Genomic DNA, 21,037 nt, shown 5'->3' with positions numbered 1-21,037 from the left:
CTGCTTGTGTGGTTGCTGCTGCTGCTTGGACGGGGTAGCAGCCTGCTCACACAGCTGCTGCTCCTTGGACAGGGGCAGGCCACGTGAGGCTGCTGCTCTTAGGCTTGGGGTGGGCTGCTCGTTGGCTACTGCTCCTTGGAGAGGATTGGGCTACTCACATGTCTGCTACTTGCATGGTTGCAGTACCCTGGGCTAAATCATTGGGCCAGTCAGAGGGGAATGCTCTTCAGAACTCACAGGAGCTTGCGCCTGGGGTAGCTGGAGACTCATTGACCGTGGGACCACAGCTGAGGTAGCAGGTCCCTGGCAGGGGTGGCTTTCTCCAGAGATCCTCTGCCCTTCCTGGCTGCAAACTGTCTCACCAGCTGAGTCTCCTTTGCCAATTCTGGATGCATGTTCTTTGCTCATCCTATTTGCTCCGGGACAAGGCTCAGGACATGTCCATCTATTTTGCCACCATTTTTCTCACCTCTGCAGTGTTCTTGATAACTTGGGTAATAAGAATCCAAGAAGTTGATCTAGGGTTTTCCCACCTCACTCATGGAGGAAAAAACAAAGTTCCGCTGATGGAGGGGCTAAAAAATATGATATCCTGCCCTAGCCAGTTTGGCTTAGTGGATAGAGCCTTGGCCTGCAGAATGCAGGGTCCGGGTTTGATTCTGGTCAAGGGCATATACATAGGTTGCAGGCTCCTCCCTGGCCGGGGCCCAGGTCATGGCTCATGCAGGAGGCAACCAATCGAAGTGTCCCTCTCACATTGATATTTCTCTCTGTCTTTCACTCTCTCTTCCATGCTCTCTAAAAATCAATGGAAAAATATCCTCAGGTGAGAAAAAAAAAATAAAGAAAGAAATATCATATCCTATGAAAGAGACATCTTGAAAATGCCTAAAGAAAGTTGTCATTTTTCGTGGTGAAGGGTCTCAAGTTCATGTTGATGAAAACACCTTGGTGGCCGGCAGTGGCAGCAGCAGCAGGGTGATGGGGGTGGCACCTTCCCCTGAACAGCCCACAAAGGGAGGCCAGACTGCAGTTCAGGCCTTCTTCTGGCAGTAGGACACCCCCTGAGGGCTCCCGGACAGTGAGAGGGGGCAGGCTGGGCTAAGGGACACCCCCCCTCCAGTGCACGAATTTCATGTACCGGGCCTCTAGTTTAATTATAGAATAAATAAACCATGGAGATATAATATACAGCATGGTGACAGTGACTATAGTTAATAATACTGTATTGCATATTTGAAAATTACTAAGAGAGTAGATCTTAAAATTTCTCATCATGAAAAAAGAATAAAAATTGTGTGATGATGGATGTTAACTAAACTTATTGAGGCAATAATTTTACAACATATACATATGTCAAATCATTACATTGTGCACCTAAAGCTAATATAATATTGTACGTCAATTATATCTCAATTTTAAAAATTAATGTTAAAAAAGAAAATAGGTGAAAGACATAAAGGGAGATTTCACAAAAGGGAATATAGAAATATCAAATAAGCACATAAAAAGTTGTTTGACATAATTAGTCATTAAGGAAATAAAAATTAAAATGTGATATCCCTACACACCTATCAGAATGACTCAAAGAAAACATAGTAACACCACCAAGTGCTAGCGAGTAATCAGAGAAGCTGGATCACTCAACCACACTGGAGGAAATGTAAAATGGTAATTTGTACAATGACAAATTAGTTTGTCAGTGTTCTAAAGAAGTACATATATTCTTATCGTACAACCCAACAACTTTACATTCCCAGAGAAATAAAAAGTTATGTTCAGAGGAGGAGAAAAAATGGCGACGGAATAGAGTCGTGTTTGGAGTCTGGTCCTGGGACGGAGAGTAGGAGCAGCAGAGGTTCGCAGGGGGAGTGTATATTGGCAAGCCAAGGGACAGCTAAACTACAGGAGAAGGCCGGGGGAGTGCTGGCCAGGGTTCCCCTGACAGTGCAGCACCCACAGGGGCTGGGTCCCCTCCCGGAGCTGCGGGCTCACCGGGCGCCTTGCCATCTTGCAAGGAAAGGAGGATTTTATTGGAAACTTGACTTTCCGAGACAACTGCAAACACTGAACAGCTGCGAACACCAGAACACCGGTCCCCTATCGGCGCAAACATTCAGATTCAAAGGAACTCTTCACTGCACCACAGAAAGGTCAGATTTCGCCTGAAATAAGGTGTGGTTTCTAATCCCCGCGGTGGGAGGGAAGCGTGCGAGCCGTAGGACCGGCAGGAACCAGAATGTGTGTGCCTAGAAAAATCGGCGGCAGTTGGAGCTGCCGTGATCCGTGAATGTGGAAGGGGGTCCTCTGAGCTGCTAACAGAAGTGACCTCTTAAAAGCAACTCATTTTAATCTGACGAGGAGGATCATACTAAGAATTTTCAAAGGAGGGCAGGCTCCTTAGTCTGGTGCACAGACCCACTGTCCGCACACTTGGGCTCTTTCCGACTCTGATTACTAAGCCCAATACATAGGAAAACCCAGGTGGAAAAACCCTGAAAGACTGCAGGGGGAAGTTGTTTTTTCGGAACCTGGGGAGCAGAGCTGGGTGTGACGATCAAAGAGGCAGCTCTGAGGCTCACACCTCCACAAACCGGTAGTGAGTGCCATAGAGGGGGAAAAAAAAAAAAAAGCTAGAGAGGCCCGGAAGTCAATTCAGAAACACTGCCACCCAGGGGCTGAAACGCTAATTGTCTCTGGTGTAATCAAAAATAAATACGAGAAATTAAGACACGGCCGGCTTAAAAAAGCAGGACTGGCTTACAACACTGAGAAGCAGTGGAACGAAGCTGAACTGAAATACCGCCCAGACTGGGAAACAGGCATACCAAACAGAATATTAGAGGAAGTGAATGAGAGCCGCTACTGCACATTTCAGTCTTCCTATTTTTTAATTTTTAATTCTTTTTTCAAATTTTTTTTTTTCAAATTTTTTATCCTAATTTTTTTATTTTCATTTTTTGCATCTTTTACTTAAGAAACTAATTTTTTTCTTTTTCCTCACTCGATTTTCACCTTTTTAATTATTACATTTTTATTTTCAATCAGCATTATTATTACTATTATTTTACTTATTTTTTTTTTAAATGTCATTTGATTTTCCCTTTCTTGTATTTTGGGATTAGTGTCCTACATTCTATTTGCATCTTTCCCTTACCCTATCTCAACGCTAACATTTTGCCATCACTCTCCTCCTAACCTTTCCCCTTTTGGTCTCCTGTTTATCTTAACCCTTTCTGGCTATAGATTTTCCCTACTTTTTCAGTTTACCCTCTGCTAAAATTCCACCCTACTTATATATCTAATTCCCAACCCCCTGCTCCAAATCCATACATACCTGTCTCTACGCTACCAAAAAAAAATATTTTTCTCTCTCACCTTTTGTTGTTGTTTGCTTGAATGTTGATTAGATTGAATTTTTATGCTTTTTTATGAGATTGTTTTGATTATTCTTTTTGTTTGTTTGTTTGGTTCTTTTGTTTGCTTTGTTTTTGTTTGTTTTTTTACTTTTGTTTTCCCTTGCCTCACTTGATATGAGTTGGTGTTGCAGTTTGTATTAATCTCCAGGCTCGTGTTGCTGGAATTTGCTGGGATTAGTGGTTGTTCTAGTGGAGTCTACTCCCCATATATATAGTTTGTTCCCCTTTTCTCTCTTAGTATTGTTCTTGTCTCTCTTAATTTTTTCTTTTCCTTTTTTTTCTGCTCTTTTCCCAAGTTCAGATTCACACTCTTTTTGCTTTCTTTCTTTTTACTCTCCCTCTTCCACTCCTATTCCCTAATTTGTCTTTCTCTGGTGGTTACTTTTATTGGAGGTTATTAATATCATGAATACAATTCTGTTCAGTGCCTTGTGTGTTGTGCCTGGTTGTGTTGTATTTTGTACCTTTAAATCAACGCCTGAGAGAGAGAACTATATAACCAGACATCTGGAGAAGAGAGACCATGGGGAGACAAAGAAATAGCCCCCATAGGAAAGAGAAGCAGGCATCACCAGAAAAGGAAGTAAACGAATTAGAGGCAAACAACCTATCAGAGAAAGAATTCAGAGAAATGATCATAAGGTGGCTGAAAAGGATGGAAGACAAATTCGACAATATGAGTAAGAACCAATAGGAAATGAAGAAGAACCAAGAAGAAATGAAAAATGACATCGCTGCTTTAAAGAACTCAATAGAAAGCGTCAAGAGTAGACTAGAAGAAGCAGAGGACCGTATAAGTGAGCTAGAAGACAAGATGGAAAAAAATACCCAATTACAACAGCTTCTAGAAACAAAAATTAGAAAGCATGAGGAGAGCCTAAGGGAACTTTGGGACAACACAAAACAAAACAACATCAGGATAATAGGGGTACCAGAAGGAAAGGAAACGGAGCAAGGAATAGAAAACCTGTTAGAAGAAATAATAACAGAAAACTTCCCTGATATAGGGAAGAAAAAACCCACACAAATCCAAGAAGCTCAGAGAGTTCCAAGCAAAATGAACCCCAAAAGACCGACGCCAAGGCACATTATAATTAAGTTGGCAAACACCAACAACAAAGTAAGAATCTTAAAAGCGGCCAGAGAGAGACAGACAGTTACATACAAAGGAACCCCCATCAGACTAGCAACTGATTTCTCAACAGAAACTCATCAGGCCAGAAGGGAATGGAATGAAATATACAATGTCATGCAAAGGAAGGGTCTCAATCCAAGAATACTGTACCCAGCAAGGCTATCAATCAAAATTGAAGGTGAAATCAGGAGCTTCACAGACTAAAAAGGGCTAAGGAAGTTTATCACCACCAAACCAGCAATGAAAGAAATGCTAAAGGGTCTGCTGTAAAAAAAAAAGAAAGAAAGAAAGAAATAGGAAGCAAAGAAGGAACACAGGGGTATAGAATAAAAATGGCGACAAATAAGTGCCTATCAATAATAACTTTAAATGTAAATGGATTGAATGCCCCAATCAAAAGACACAGGGTAACAGATTGGATAAGAAATCAAAACCCATATATCTGCTGTCTACAGGAAACCCACCTCAAAAAAAAGGACGCATACAGACTGAGAGTAAAGGGATGGAAAAAGGTTTTCCAGGCGAATGGAAATGAAAAAAAAGCTGGGGTAGCAATACTTATAGCTGACAAATTAGATCTCAAAGTGAAGGACATAACAAGAGATAATGAAGGCCACTTCATAATACTAAAGGGAGAAATCCAACAAGAAGAAATAACTCTGGTAAACATATATGCACCCAATACAGGAGCACCAAGATACATTAAAAAACTCCTGGAATATATCAAAAAAGAGATTGACAGCAATACAATCATAGTAGGAGACTTCAATTCCCCACTATCACCATTGGACAAATCCTCTAAACAAAAAATCAGCAAAGAAACATCAATCCTAAATGACTCACGAGACCAGATGGAATTAATCGACATCTTCAGAACATTTCACTCCAAAGCCACAGAATATACATTCTTCTCAAGTGCACATGGGTCATTTTCAAATATAGACCATATATTAGGACATAGGCAAAGTCTCTCCAAATTCAAGAAGATAGAAATCATATCAAGGATCTTCTCAGATCACAGTGGCATAAAATTGGAAATCAACTACAATAAAAACAACCCAAAAAAATCAAACACATGGAGACTAAACAGCATGCTATTAATCCATGACTGGGTTACCAAAGACATCAAGGAAGAAATAAAAAATATCATGGCAACAAATGACAATGAAAACACAACAATCCAAAATTTATGGGACACAGCGAAAGCAGTACTGAGAGGGAAGTTCATAGCTCTACAAGCCTACTGCAAAAAAACAAGAAACAATGGTAATAAATTACCTAACCCAACAACTCAAACAGTTAGAGAGATAGCAACAAGAAAAGCCCAGTGTAAGCAGAAGGAAAGAAATAATAAAGATCAGAGCGGAGATAAACAACATAGAGACCAAAGAAACAATACAAAAGATCAACAAAACCAAGAGCTGGTTCTTTGAAAGGATAAACAAGATTGATGAATCTCTAGCCAGGCTCATCAAGAAGCAAAGAGAGAGGACCCAAATAAACAAAATCAGAAATGAAAGAGGTGAGATAACAACAGACGCCCACAAAATACAAAGGATTGTTACAAAATACTATGAACAACTCTATTCCAACAAACTGGACAACCTGGAAGAAATGGACATATTCCTAGACAAATACAACCTTCCAAAACTCAATCAGGAAGAATCTAAACAGCTCAACAGGCCAGTAACTATGGAAGAAATTGAAGCAGTCATCAAAAAGCTTCTGGCAAACAAAAGCCCGGGGCCAGACAGCTTCACAGGAGACTTTTACCAAACTTTCAAGGAAAAACTAAAACCTATCCTCCTCAGACTATTCCAAAAAATTCAAGAGGAAGGAACACTTCCAGGCTCCTTCTATGAAGCCAGCATCACCCTAATACCAAAACCAGATGAAGACAACACAATGAAAGAGAATTACAGACCAATATCCCTCATGAACATAGATGCCAAAATCCTCAACAAAATCCTAGCAAATCGGCTCCAGCAATACATCAGAAAGATCATACACCAAGACCAAGTAGGATTTATCCCAGGAATGCAAGGATGGTACAATATCCGCAAATCAATAAATGTGATACATCACATAAACAAATTGAGAGATAAAAATCACATAGTCATATCAATAGATGCAGAAAAAGCATTTGACAAAATCCAACACCCCTTTTTGATAAAAACTCTCAACAAGGTGGGAACAGAAGGATCATACCTCAACATAATAAAAGCTATATATGATAAACCCACAGCAAACACCATACTCAATTGGCAAATACTAAAACCATTTCCCCTAAGAACAGGAACAAGACAGGGATGCCCACTCTCACCACTCCTGTTTGACATAGTACTGGAAGTATTAGCTATCGCAATTAGGCAAGAAGAAGAAATAAAAGGCATCCAAATTGGAAAAGAAGTGAAGCTGTCCTTATTTGCAGGTGACATGATATTGTACATAAAAAAACCCAAAAGATTCCATCAAAAAACTAATAGACTTAATAAACGAATTCGGCAATGTAGCGGGATACAAAATTAATGCCAAGAAATCTATGGCATTTCTATACACCAATAGTGAACTTACAGAAAGAGAGACTAAAAAAGCAATCCCATTTACCATTGCACCAAAAAAATTAAGATACCTAGGAATAAACTTAACTAAGGAGGTAAAAGACCTATACACGGAAAACTACAGGACACTGAAAAAAGAGACAGAGGAAGACGTAAACAGATGGAAGAACATACCATGTTCATGGATTGGTAGAATCAACATCATCAACATGTCCATACTACACAAAGTAATCTACAGATTCAATGCACTCCCCATCAAAATACCGACAGCATATTTCACAGACCTAGAAAGAACTCTCCAAAAATTCATCTGGAATATAAAAAGACCCCGAATAGCCGCAGCAATCCTGAGAAAGAAGAATAAAGTAGGAGGGATCTCAATACCAGATTTCAAGCTGTATTACAAAGCCACTGTTCTCAAAACAGCCTGGTACTGGCACAAGAACAGACATATAGATCAATGGAACAGAATAGAGAATCCAGATATCGACCCAAACCACTATGCTCAATTAATATTTGACAAAGGAGGCATGAACATACAATGGAGTCAAGACAGCCTCTTCAATAAATGGTGTTGGGAAAATTGGACACACACATGCAAAAAAATGAAACTAGATCACCAACTTACACCATACACAAAAATAAACTCAAAATGGATACAGGACTTAAACATAAGACGGGAAACCATAAAAATACTAGAGGAATCCATAGGCAACAAAATCTCAGACATATGCCAAAAGAACTTCTTCACTGACACTGCCCCTAGGGCAATGGAAGCTAAAGAGAAAATTAACAAATGGGGCTACATCAAAATAAAAAGCTTTTTTACAGCAAAAGAAACCATCAACAAAACAACAAGAAAGCCCACTGCATGGGAGAACATATTTGCAAATGCTATCACTGATAAAGGTTTAATCTTCAACATCTACAGGCAGCTTATGCAACTTAATAAAAGGAAGATAAATGATCCAATAAAAAAATGGGCAACGGACCTAAACAGAATATTTTCAAAAGAAGACAGAAGGAAGGCCAAGAGACACATGAAAACATGCTCAAAGTCACTTATTATCCGAGAGATGCAAATCAAAACAACAATGAGGTACCACCTCACACCTGTCACAATGGCTATCATCAACAAATCAACAAACGACAAGTGTTGGCGAGGATGTAGAGAAAAGGAACCCTCGTGCACTGCTGGTGGGAATGCAGACTGGTGCAGCCACTGTGGAGAACAGTATGGAGTTTCCTCAAAAAACTGAAAATGGAACTCCCATTTGACCCAGTAATCCCACTCCTGGGAATATATCCGAAGAAACTAGAAACACCAATCAGAAAGGATATATTCACCCCTATGTTCATAGCAGCACAATTTACAATAGCTAAGATTTGGAAACAGCCTAGGTGCCCCTCAGCAGATGACTGGATCAGAAAAAACTATGGTACATCTACACAATGGAATACTATGCTGCCATAAAAAAGAAGGAATTCTCATCATTTGCAGCAACCTGGATGGAATTGGAGAATATTATACTAAGTGAAATAAGCCAGTCAATGAAAGAAAAATACCACATGATCTCACTCATTTATATATAATAAAGAACATTATAAACTGATGAACAAAAAGATAGATACAGAGACAGTAAAGCAACAAACAGACTTTCAAATTACAGGGGGAAAGTTAGGGAGAGGTGTGGGAGATAAGAAATCAAACGAAGGACTTGTATGCATGCATATAAGCATAAACAATGGACGCAAAACTCTGGAGGGTGAGGGCATGTATGGGTGTGGGGTGGGGGGGGTTAATGGTAAGATATGTACACATATCATACCTCAATAAAAAAAAAGTTATGTTCACATGGAAGCTTGTATATAAATATTTATAGCAGCTTTATTTGTAATAACCCCAAACTGGAAACAACCCAGATGTCCCTGAAGGAGTGAATAGTTTTAAAAATGTGATACATCCATACCATAGATTACTACTCTGCAATGAAAAAGAATGAACTATTGATATACACAACAACTTATGTGAATCTCAAGAACATAATGCTGAGTGTAAAAAGTCAGTATCAAAAGTTTCATATTATATGATTCCATTTATAAAACATTCTTGCAATGAAAGAATTACAGAGGTGAGGGAACAGATTAGTGATTACAAAAAGTTAGAGATGGTGGGTTGGGGAACGGGGAGGTATGACTATTAAGGAAGAATTTTGTAAAACTGATGAACAAAAATAGAACCAGAGTCATAGAAGCATTGAACAGACTGTCCAACATATGAAGGAAGGTAGAGGGTGAGAGGGTAAGAGGTCAACCAAAGAACTGGTATGCATGCATATGAGCATAACCAATGAACACAGACAGTAGGGGGATGAGGGCAGGTGCTGGGGGGTGGGGGTGGCTGGGGAGAGGTCAATGGGGGAAAAGGAGACTTGTGTAATACTTTAAAAAATTTTTTTTAAAAGTATTTGTGGTAGTGAAAAAATTCTGTATCTGTATTACTAGTTGTGATTATAGGATCTACACATGTGGTAAAATGGCATAATACTATACACAGAGTGTGCACCAATGTCAGTTTCCTGTTTTTGATATCCTATATAATAAAAGGCTAATATGCAAATCAACTGAACAGCGGAACAACTGGTCGCTATGATGCGCACTGACCATCAGGAGTCAGACACTCAAAGCAGGAGCTGCCCCTTGGTGGTCAGTGCGCTCCCACAGGGGAAGCACCACTCAGCCAGAAGCCAGGCTTACAGCTGGCGAGTGCAGCAGCTGTGGCGGGAGACTCTCCTGCCTCCGTGGCAGTCGGACATCCCCTGAGGGGCCCTGGACTGTGAGAGGGCACAGGATGGGCTGAGGGACCCTCCACCCCAGTGCACAAATGTCGTGTGCTGGGCCTCTAGTTGTACTATAATTATGTAAGATGTAACCATTGGGGAGAACTGGGTAAAGGTTACAAGGAGACTCTCTGTATTTTCTGTGGATCTATAATAATCTCTAAATAAAAGGTTTAACAACACATAATGCATCCTTGAAAATATAATTTAGACCTTTAGATTTCTTAGAACTCAAGTCAAAATAAATACATCATTCTTTAATTAAAAATTAATGGTCTAGTGTATAAGTGTTCATAGCAGCTTTATTTGTAATAACTACAAACTGGAAACAACCTCAATCTCTAAAAAACGAATGAACTATTGGTACATGTAGTATGTATGCATCTGAACATAGTTATGCTGAGTGAAAGGAGTCATACCAAAAAAAGTACATAATGTATGACTTCATTTATAGGAAATTCTAGAAAATATAAATGAATCAATAGTGACAGAAATCAGATCAATCATTGTCTGGGGGGTGCTGTTTGTGGGGACAAGTGAGAAGGAATTATATGGAGAAAGAAGGAACTTTTGGGGATGATGAATTTGTTTACTATCTTGATTGTGGTGATGGTTTCATATATGTCCTATATAAAAAAGAGCTAATATGCTAATTAGACTGAACAGCAGAACGACCGTCTGGACTACCATCTAGATGAAGCCAAAGCCGCCACGGCTGTGAGGGCCAAGCCCCTTGCACAGATTTCGTGCATTGGGCTTCTAGTATATATGTGTATATATTTACCAAATTGATGAAATATGTATGGTTAATGGTATCTGTATATATAAAAGCCCAGAAACCTTTACAGTGGAACGACTGGACAACCAGAGCGACCAGTTGCTATAACGTTCACTGACCACCAAGGGGCAAGAAGCTCAACGCAGGAGCTGTCCCCTGGTGGTCAGTGAGCTCCCACAGCGGGAGCGCCGCTCATCCAAGCTGGGCTCATGGCTCGCGAGCACAGCGGCTGTGGTGGAAGCCACTTCTGCTATCGTGGCAGTGCTAAGGAGCTGTGAGCGAAGCAGTAAGGAGCAAGCAGGCGGGCGGTAAGGAGCAAGCAGGAGGGCAGTAAGGAGCAAGCAGGAGGGGGGTAAGGAGTGAACAAGTGGGTGGTAAGGAGCGGCGAACCAAGCAGTAAGGAGCGGGCAGGCGGGTGGTTAAGAGCGAGAAGGCAGGCAGCAAGGAGAGAAAAGGCAGGTGGTTAGTAGCAAGCATGCAGGTGGTTAGGAGCAAGGGGTCCCGGATTGCGAGAGGGATGTCTGACTGCTGGTTTAGGCCCCCTCGTGGTCCTGGATTATGAGAGGGCACAGGCCAGGCTGAGGGAATTTTGTGCATTGGGCCCCTAGTGTCAATTATAATTCAATTAGAGGAAGGAAGATGGCTGCTGATGGGAAGGCAGACTGTAAGATAGTGTGTGAGTGAGAGAAGGAAAAAAGTGTGTAGTCGCACAGGGAATGTTTGTTTCTGAGTTGAGGGACAGCTATAATTACAGGGGACTGTGAGGGACAGCCGGACGGGGTTCCCCTGAACAGGCAGCTTCCACTGCTGCTGAGATCCCTCCCGGAGCAACTAGCTCTGATGCGGAGACCACGACATCTTGAAGGGGAAAGTGGATGTTATCGGAAGCCTGAAAACACTGAGAATCTACAACACTGGCACCCACTGAATAGCGGCAAACCCTGGAATACCCTAAAGACTCCACCAAAAACTATTAGACTTAATAAATGAATTCAGCAATGTAGCAGTATACAAAATTAACGTCAAGAAATCTACAGCAGCCGAAACCGGTTTGGCTCAGTGGATAGAGCGTCGGCCTGCGGACTGAAGGGTCCCAGGTTCGATTCCGGTCAAGGGCATGTACCTTGGTTGTGGGCACATCCCCAGTAGGGGGTGTGCAGTAGGCAGCTGGTCGATGTTTCTCTCTCATCGATGTTTCTAGCTCTCTGTCCCTCTCCCTTCCTCTCTGTAAAAAATCAATAAAATATATTTTTTAAAAAAGAAAGAAATCTACGGCATTTCTGTACACCAATAGTGAATTTACAGAAAGAGAGATTTAAAAAGCAATCCCATTTACCATCAAACCAAAAAAAAAAAATTAAGATATTTAGGAATAAACTTAACTAAGGACGTAAAAGACCTATACATGGAAAACTACAGGACACTGAAAAAAAGAGATAGAGGAAGACATAAACAAACGGAAGAACATACCATGTTCATGGATTGGTAGAATCAACATCATCAAAATGTCCATACTACCCAAAGCAATCTATAGATTCAATGCACTCCCCAGTAAAATACCAATGGCATAATTCACAGACCTAGGAAGAACTCTCCAAAAATTCATCTGGAATAAAAAGTCCCCAAATAGCCGCAGCAATCCTGAGAAAGAAGAATAAACTAGGAGGGATCTCAATACCAGATATCAAGCTGTATTACAAAGCCACTGTTCTCAAAACAGCCTGGTACTGGCACAAGAACAGGCATATAGACCAATGGAATAGAATAGAGAACCCAGATATCAACCCAAACCACTATGCTCAATTGATAATTGACAAAGGAGGCATGAACACACAATGGAGTTAAGACCGTCTCTTCAATAAATGGTGTTGGGAAAATTGGACAGATACATGCAAAAAAAAAAATAAAACTAGACCACCAACTTACACCATACACAAAAATAAACTCAAAATGGATTCAGGACTTAAACATAAGATGAGAAACCATAAAAATACTAGAGGCATCCACAGGCAGAGAAATCTCAGACATATGCCGAAGCAATTTCTTCACTGATACCGCTCCTAGGGCAATGGAAGCTAAAGAGAAAATAAACAAATGGGACTACATCAAAATAAAAAGTTTTTGCACAGCAAAAGAAACCATCAACAAAACAACAAGAAAGCCCATTGTATGGGAGAACATATTTGCTTCTCCAACATTTACACGGAACTCATACAACTTAATAAAAGGAAGATAAATGATCCAATAAAAAAATGGGCAATGGACCTAAATAGAATCTTTTTGAAAGAAGACAGAAGGAAGGCCAAGAGACATATGAAAACATGCTCAAAGTCACTAATTATCTGAGCAATGCAAATCAAAATGACAATGTGGTATCATCTCACACCTGTCAGAATGGTGATCATCAACAAATCAACAAACGACAAGTGCTGGCGAGGATGCGGAGATAAAGGAACCCTTGTGCACTGCTGGTGGGAATGCAGACTGGTGCAGCCACTGTGGAGAACAGTATGGAGTTTCCTCAAAAAACTGAAAATGGAACTCCCATTTTACCCAGTGATCCCACTTCTATGAATATATCCCAAGAAACCAGAAATACCAATCAGAAAGGATATATGCACCTCTATGTTTATAGCAGCACAATTCACCATAGCTAAGATTTGGAAACAGCCTAAATGCCCATCAGCCAATGAGTGGATTAGAAAACTGTGATACATCTACACAATGCAATACTACACTGCTATAAAAAAGAAGGAATTCTTACCATTTGCAGCAGCATGGATGGAACTGGAGAGCATTATGCTAAGTGAAAATAGCCAGGCAATTAAAGAAAAATACCACATGATCTCACTCATTTATGGAAAATAACATTATAACCTGATGAACAAAAAGATAGATACAGAGGCAGTAAAGCATCGAACAGACTGTCAAATTACAGCCTTCTACAGGAAGGCTGGAGAGTGTTGGGGAGTCGGGGGAAGAGATCAACCGAAGGACTTGTATGATGCATATAAGCACAACCAATGGACACAAGACACTGCGGGGAGGGGGGGTGGGTGGGGGGTATGAGGGCATGAGACAGCGGGTAGGGGAGGCTGGGGGAAAGTCAATGGGGGAAAAAAGGAGATATATGTACTACTATGTGTAATACTTTAAACAATAAAAAAAATACGGCCTTGGATTCTGACATTCGTGCTGGTTTTCAGGAGCCACCTTGCAGCTGCTTTTATATAGTTTCTTCCTTGTGGAGCATCTAGGGAGGGGAAGAGGCCACAGTGCCTGAGGCCAACTTCAGGAGGCCAGCAGTGGTGTCAGGATCAGGATCATGCTGGTGGTGCAGGTCCATCAGTGCCTGGCCCATTCTCCAGAGATTGGACCTGTAGGACTACTGAGGGAGTGAGTGGCTGCCACCTGGCTGATGTGCCACCAGGGCGTGTCGGTCAGCTGAGTGGTGCTCCCACTGAGGGAGTGCACTGACCACCAGGAGGAAGCTCCTGTGTTGAACGTCTTCCCCCTGGTGGTCAGTGTGCATCATAGCAACTGCTCATTCTGGTCGGTCCGGTTGTTTGCTTGTTTGGTTGCTTAGGCTTTTATATATATAGATAAGGTTTAAAAACTCAGTAACAGAGCAATACTTAGAAACAACCTTGAGCTATTAGACCTTGAGCTTTTACTCCTGAGTTCCTCTCTATCTATCAAGATAAAATCCCCTATCCTTAAAACTTCAGCAATAAAATTTTACTTCTGTAATAAAATTTGATGTCCCTCTAACACATCTGACATCCCTTGTTTAGTATCAAGTGTTATTTTCATGGTACACAGGAATGCATCTTTGTATAATGGCTACCTCTGGCAATGCAATTTACAAGTTCAAAGCAGTTCTATAGAATTTATACCGCTGCGTTGTGCTTTTACCAAAGTATTTTCTTTGGTAGGAGAAGTAAACCATTTTGAATTAGTGTCAGTATCTATTAGCTTCCTCCACAATTTCTCTCTGATTAGGCAGAGTAAAGAGATGATGTCAACTATAACTTTCCCTGAATGAAGCTTCTATGAAACAAACATTTGCTTCCCCTTGCTAAGAGGACAAATCTTAGTTCAGCAGAGTCCTATGGAAATAGGACCTGCACAGACAGGCCAACATACAGGGATGTGAATCTAGCCCTCTATACACACAGTAGTTTAAGTTAGATGCCACTTTCAGAGTTCTTCACAAGGGTAACTTTTAATTGCTAGCAATGCATACCATTTGGGAATGCAGACTTCAAACATATATCTAAAAGGTAGGCAAATCTGTCAAAAAAATTTAAAAGTACCAACATACTTACAGTTTTTTCATTATTTTCAAAAGCTTCTCTTGCTTCTTCGAATGTGCAGAATTCTTCTTTGCATTCACGTTCAATATTTCCTTGTCTTATTTCTTCAAAAAGTCCATTAGCTCTTGGGTAGCGTTTTAGTACCGAATTTGCTTTTCCTCCCGTGAGGAAAACTAAAAAAAGATACAATAATAAGCATACACTTGTAATAAAAATGTGTAAAGTTAATATACAAGATGAAAACTGCTAGATAGTCTTTAGAATACAGAGCCAACATCCTAAACCTCTTTCTGTGTGAGTCAGCAATGAAGTAGCATTTAGCTCCAAACCATCACATCTGCCATATTCTTCATCAAGTTAGTATGTCCTTTCAGTAGCAGGTGCTCTGGGCAGGGACAGTGATATAGTTTACTATCTTATATTCAGACTTTAGCACGTTCTTGCCAACCATGGGTGTTTAAATATAGTAACAATGATACCACCATTTATTTTTAAATACATTTTATTGACTTTTTTACAGAGAGGAAGGAAGAAGGATAGAGTTAGAAACATTGATGAGAGATAAACATTGGTTAGCTTCCTCCTGCACGACCCCCACTGGGGATATGCCCACAACCAAGGTACATGCCCTTGACCAGAATCGAACCAGGTATCCTTCAGTCCACAGGCCGCTGCTCTCTCCACTGAGCCAAACCAGTTAGGGCTGATACCACCATTTATACCTATTATTATAAGTTGACACCTTGAGGTACTCTGCTGTTGGACAGCAGTAAGCAAATAAAAATCCAGTCTCTAGACTATCAGTCTTTGTCCCTTAACTAAAAAACATAAAACTCCAACTAACCTAATGATATGAACCAAGAGGAGCTTTACTTGTATGAAAAAAAAAAAAAAGACGTGACAAAACAATATCAAAAAATTAAGGTAAATTTAGCCATAATTCATTCCAAGGAATGCTAATAATAATTTTGTTCTAAATTCACTTAAGTTAAACATATTGAGACATTTAAATATATTCAACCCCATTTTACTGTCCTTCAGAAAAAGAAAATTCTGCATGACTTAGAGGCATTTTATATAAACATTCAAAATACACACTTATGATATCCAATAAAATAAAGGCAGGAGTTACACAATTATGGAAAATTATTTTTATTTTTACATACTGATTCATTTATTTTTTTTTACTTTTTAAACAAGTTTAACATTTTCTATTTGTTTGTTTTTAAAATATTTTTATTGATTTCAGAGAGGAAGGGAGAGGGAGAGAAAGATAGAAACATCAGTGATGAGAGAGAATCATCGATAGGCTGCCTCCTGCACGCCCCAGGCTGGGGAATGGGCCCCCAGCCTGGGCATGTGCCCTGACCAGAAATCAAACTGTTACCTCCTGGTTCATAGGTTGACATTCAAACACTGATCCATGCTGGCTGGGCTCATTTTAAAATATACTTCAATTACATTCTCCTAAAAGTGTCATGTTTGTTTGCAGAGATACTAGAAATTAATCTCTGCTACTGCAAAAAAAAAATTAGAAAATTCCCTAATCTGATATACTGCTAACATGGGGAAAAGCACATTACAGATCCTTCAAGATGTTTAAAAAATGTCTATATGTTTCAAAGAATATATTGAAGTAAATGAAAAATAGTGAATGTTCTTTTAAAAATAACAATTTCAATGAATTTAAGGTTTACCTCATTATAGAGATGTGTTTCACTTTATATGAGATATGGATTTATTACTGATGATTCTTTAAATTATCCAAATTGATACCAGCTAGATGAACCTATACTAGATTGAAAACTATGGTGCACTTCCATAAGAGTATCCTTCTTTATGTACCTCAGAAGGTTAACCATCTATAAAATGAATCAGAGTGATAAAACATCATTAGAAGAAATCTTTAAAATTGTGGCAAGTGGTATGAAAGAAACTAAAAGGCTGATATTGAGATTAAGAATATCAGTGGAGAGGAGAAAATGGAGGCTGAATAGGAAGACCTGTCAGGCACCTTGTCTCAGGGCCAGGCTGGAAATACAACTAAAAAGGAAAACATTCACCTGGAATTTCCAACTGTGGTCCAGCTGAGGAGGTGACTTATAACAAAGAAGAACAGAAGGCACCTAGAAACCTGTAGGAAGAGTGAGATCACGAGTGGTGGTGGTGGGGGGGGGGGGTTCTCAGAGCATACACAGCGGCCTGTGGCAGCAGTGGTGACTGAGGAGCAGCACCTCTGGACCCACAGTGGCATGACCCGCAGTGCCCATATCACCCAAGGTGCTAAGAAAAGTAACAAGACTGATGGTGGCAGCAGAGTCTAGACATGGCAGAACAGAGCCACTGGGGATAAAGCTGCATCTTTTATTCCCTTTACCTTTTTCTTTTTTATTTCTAAACCCAGAGCATAGGAGTTTTCATTTGCAACTACACACCAAAGGCAGGGAAGGAGGAGTGGACTTGAGGTGCCTGAGGAGAGGTGGGGAAGGGAAGCAGGGCAGGGAGACTTGGACAAGTAGTAGCCAGAAGTCCTGCATTGGAACGTTCTCAGGCTTCCAAACTGAAATGGCCATTATCACTGGGAAGAGCTACCTCCTCCCAATACCCAGAGTGTAGGTGAAGGAAAAAAACTCTGCCTTAGGTAATACAGCCTGCCACACCTTGCACTTTGAACTTTACTGAGGAAACAAAGGCAGAGACCAAGCTTATGGGTCTGAACACTCTCAAGGAGCCATCAGTGACTGGAGTGGAAAGTGGCCAATCGTCCCACTATTCTAGGAACCAGGATAATGAAAACTCCCGGGTCCCAGATGACCCCGTTTGTCACTAGCAACTGGAAAACAACTTAAAAAGCAAGAGAGTCTAAGGGAGCTTTGGGACAACATGAAACGAAACATCATCCTATCTAATAATAGAGTAATATGCAAATTAACCATCACTCCACGACAAAATGGCAGCGCCCATAGACACAAGATGGCGGCGCCCAGTCCTCTCAGGCCCGCCGGAGACCCCCAGTCCCAGGGAGGGCTGATGAGAGCCGGCAGCTTGGCCCAGGCTGTAGGCCTGGGAGGTGGCCACGCCCCCGGCACGATCTGCTACTAACCTCAGCCCGCGCATCCCTGGCGTAATCTGCTCCCAGCTGCAGCCCTGGCCATCCGCCTGGGAGACTCCTGTGGCCCCCCCCAACTCCCCTCCCACGATCCGCTTCCAGCCCCAGCCTCGCCCGTGGGCCTGGAAGGCAGCTGGACCCCACCTCCACGAGATCCACTTCCAGCCCCGGCCCAGGCCGTGGGCCTGCGAGGCGGCCACACCCTCTGGCGTGATCCGCTCCCAGCAGTGACCCAGGTCGTTGGCCTGTCAGCTGGGGCTGGGAGGCGCCTACACCCCTCTCAGAGCGTTCCACTGCCAGCCGTGGCCCGGGCCTTAGGCCTGTTGGCTGGGAGGCACCTGCGCCCCTCTCCATGCGTTCTGCTTTCAGCCTCGGCCATGGCTGTGGGCCTGGGAGGCATCCACACCTCCCAGGCACGATCCGCTCCCAGCTGTGGCCCTGGCCGTAGGCCTGTCGGCTGGGAGATGCCTGCACCCCTCTCAGTGTGTTCCATTTCCAGCTGTGGCCAGGGCTGTGGGCGCGCCTCTCCCATGCGATCCGCTCCCAGCTGTGACCGGGGCCTTAGGCCTGTTGGCTGGGAGGCACATTCAGCTTTCAGCCTTGGGCAGGACTATGGGCCTGGGAGGCAGCCACGTCCCTCTCCGCATGCTCCACTTTCAGCCGCCGCCAGGGCCGAGGCCTGTCACCTGGGAGGTGCCTGCGCCCCTCCCGGCGAGTTCAGCTTTCAGCCAGGGCCATGGCTGTGGGCCTGGGAGGCAGCCGCACCTCCTGGGCGAGATCCACTCCCAGCTGTGGCCCTGGCCGTAGACCTGTCAGCTGGGAGGCGCCCGTGCCCCTCTCCTGCTCCCCTCTCAGCGCGATCCGCTCCCAGCCGTGACCGGGGCCTTAGGCCTATTGGCTGGGAGGTGCCTGCGCCCCTCTCGGTGCGTTCAGCTTTCAGCCAGGGCCATGGCTGTGGGCCTGGGAGGCAGCTGCACCTACCAGGCACGATCCGCTCCCAGCTGTGGGCCTGGCTGTAGACCTGTTGGCTGGGACACGCCTGCGCCCCTCTCAGCGTATTCAGCTTCCAGCTGTGGCCAGGGCTGTGGGTGCGCCTCTCCCGTGTGATCCACTCCCAGCCATGACCCTGGCCGTAGGCCTGTTGGCTTGAGGTGCCTGTGCCCCCCTAGGCACATTCCACTTTCAGCCGCTGCCAGCTTCTTCCCAACCTGCAAAACTCCAGCTTGATTCCCCTATAAAGGGAAGAGAATAGGACAGAACATTCCCAGGAAATGGTGACAACTGGTTGCATGTGTGGACTGTGCTGGAGCTGTGTCCATGGCACTGTGGGAACACTGAGGAAGGAGCAAGCAGATCTGGCTGCAAGGATTGGGAGAGGGCCACAGAGACTTGGCCACCCCTCAAAGGGCCCAGTAGAACTTTCATAGGTAGAGAGGATTGAGATTATTAAGAGGAGAAAGGCATCTTGGAAGGAGTATTTCTAGCAGAAGGGAAAAAATGGGCCAAAAGTTTGTGGGAAAATGGATAAGTACAGTGTTAGTAGACCTCTATGTGAAAAAACCTTCCATCTTGACACCTACATTACTTAACAGACTTGGCTCCAATTGCCTTTGCCCTTTCAAAATAATTTTTGGAGGGAAAGATGGAGAGTTGATTACATGTCTATTATTTATAAAAGAAAAGGAAACTTTTAGAAAATATGAAAAAGTGTGAAATCACCTATAAACCTTCTACTTATTCAAATATAAGCCCAACAACCACATGATATCACCTTTCCAAGGTCTCATGAAATTCCTGTTTAAGGAGTTTATTTTATGACACTTTTAGTTTGGGTTTACATTTTTACTGGTTTGTCAAGACCACAGCAGGTATACTGTCCAATATGTTAAAGAAAAAAACCTATCTAATAAAGAGGGAATATGCAGGGGAGGGCATTTGGGGGTGACCAGGCTGTGAGGGGAGGGCAGTTGGGGATGATCGGGCCGGCAGGGGAACAGTTAGGTGTCAATCAGGCTGGCAGGGGAGTGGTTAGGGGCAATCAGGCAGTCAGGCAAGCATTTGGGAGCCAGCAGTTCCGAATTATGAAAGGGATGTCCGACTGCCCTGTGGGATCGGGCCTAAACAGGCAGTTGGACATCTCCCAAGGGGTCCCAGTTTGGAGAGGGTGCAGGTTGGGATGAGGGACACACCTCCCCCCCCCCAGTGCACGAATTTCATGCACCGGGCCTCTAGTCTGCATAATAGGGGTGCAAGAAGGAGAGGAAGCTGAGCAAGGGATAGAAAACTTGTTTGAAGAAATAATGACAGAAAACTTCCCTGACTTTGAGAAGAGAAAAGTCACACAAGTCCATGAAGCACAGAGACTCCCAATCAAGAAAACCCCCAAAAGACCAACACCAAGACACATCATCATTAAATTGACAAACGTAAAAGACAAACAAAGAATCTTAAAGACTGCAAGAGACAAAAAGTTACCTACAAGGGATCTCCCATTAGAGTATTAACTGATTTCTCAATAGAAACACATCAGGCCAGAAGGGAATGGAATGAAGTATACAAAGTGACACAAAGCAAGGGACTAAATCCAAGAATGCACTATCCAGCAGGGCTATCATTCAAAATTGAAGGTGAAAACAGGAGATTCACAGACCAAAAAAAAAAAAGGCTAAGGGAGTTTATTACCACTAAGCCAATAATGTAAGAAATGGTAAAGGGACTGTTATAAAAAGAAGAAATAAAAAGGGAATAAGGAACACAGGCATAAAGAATAAAAATGGCAACAAACAAGTACGTATCAATAATAACCTTAAACGTAAATGCTCCAATCAAAAGACATAGGGGAGATGAATGGATAAGTAAACATGACTCATATATATGCT

At 42.4% G+C, this 21,037-nt stretch overlaps 1 protein-coding gene across 2 annotated transcripts in view; it reads right to left on the bottom strand.

Annotated features, from left to right (window-relative positions):
- Positions 1-21,037, bottom strand: part of PRRG1 (proline rich and Gla domain 1) — a 244,954-nt gene that overhangs the window by 69,144 nt on the left and 154,773 nt on the right. For both annotated transcript variants that reach the window (XM_079765128.1, XM_079765129.1), the window contains exon 3: positions 15,062-15,222. In XM_079765128.1, coding sequence (XP_079621254.1) covers positions 15,062-15,222 — 161 coding nt within the window. The remainder of the gene's footprint in view (positions 1-15,061; positions 15,223-21,037) is intronic.

The sequence above is a fragment of the Cnephaeus nilssonii genome (genome assembly GCF_951640355.1).
Source record: "Cnephaeus nilssonii genome assembly, chromosome: X".
In the NCBI taxonomy this organism is placed as follows: domain Eukaryota; kingdom Metazoa; phylum Chordata; class Mammalia; order Chiroptera; family Vespertilionidae; genus Cnephaeus; species Cnephaeus nilssonii.
The sequence above is the reverse complement of the archived record's forward strand: the minus strand, read 5'-3'. Positions and strand labels throughout refer to the sequence as shown.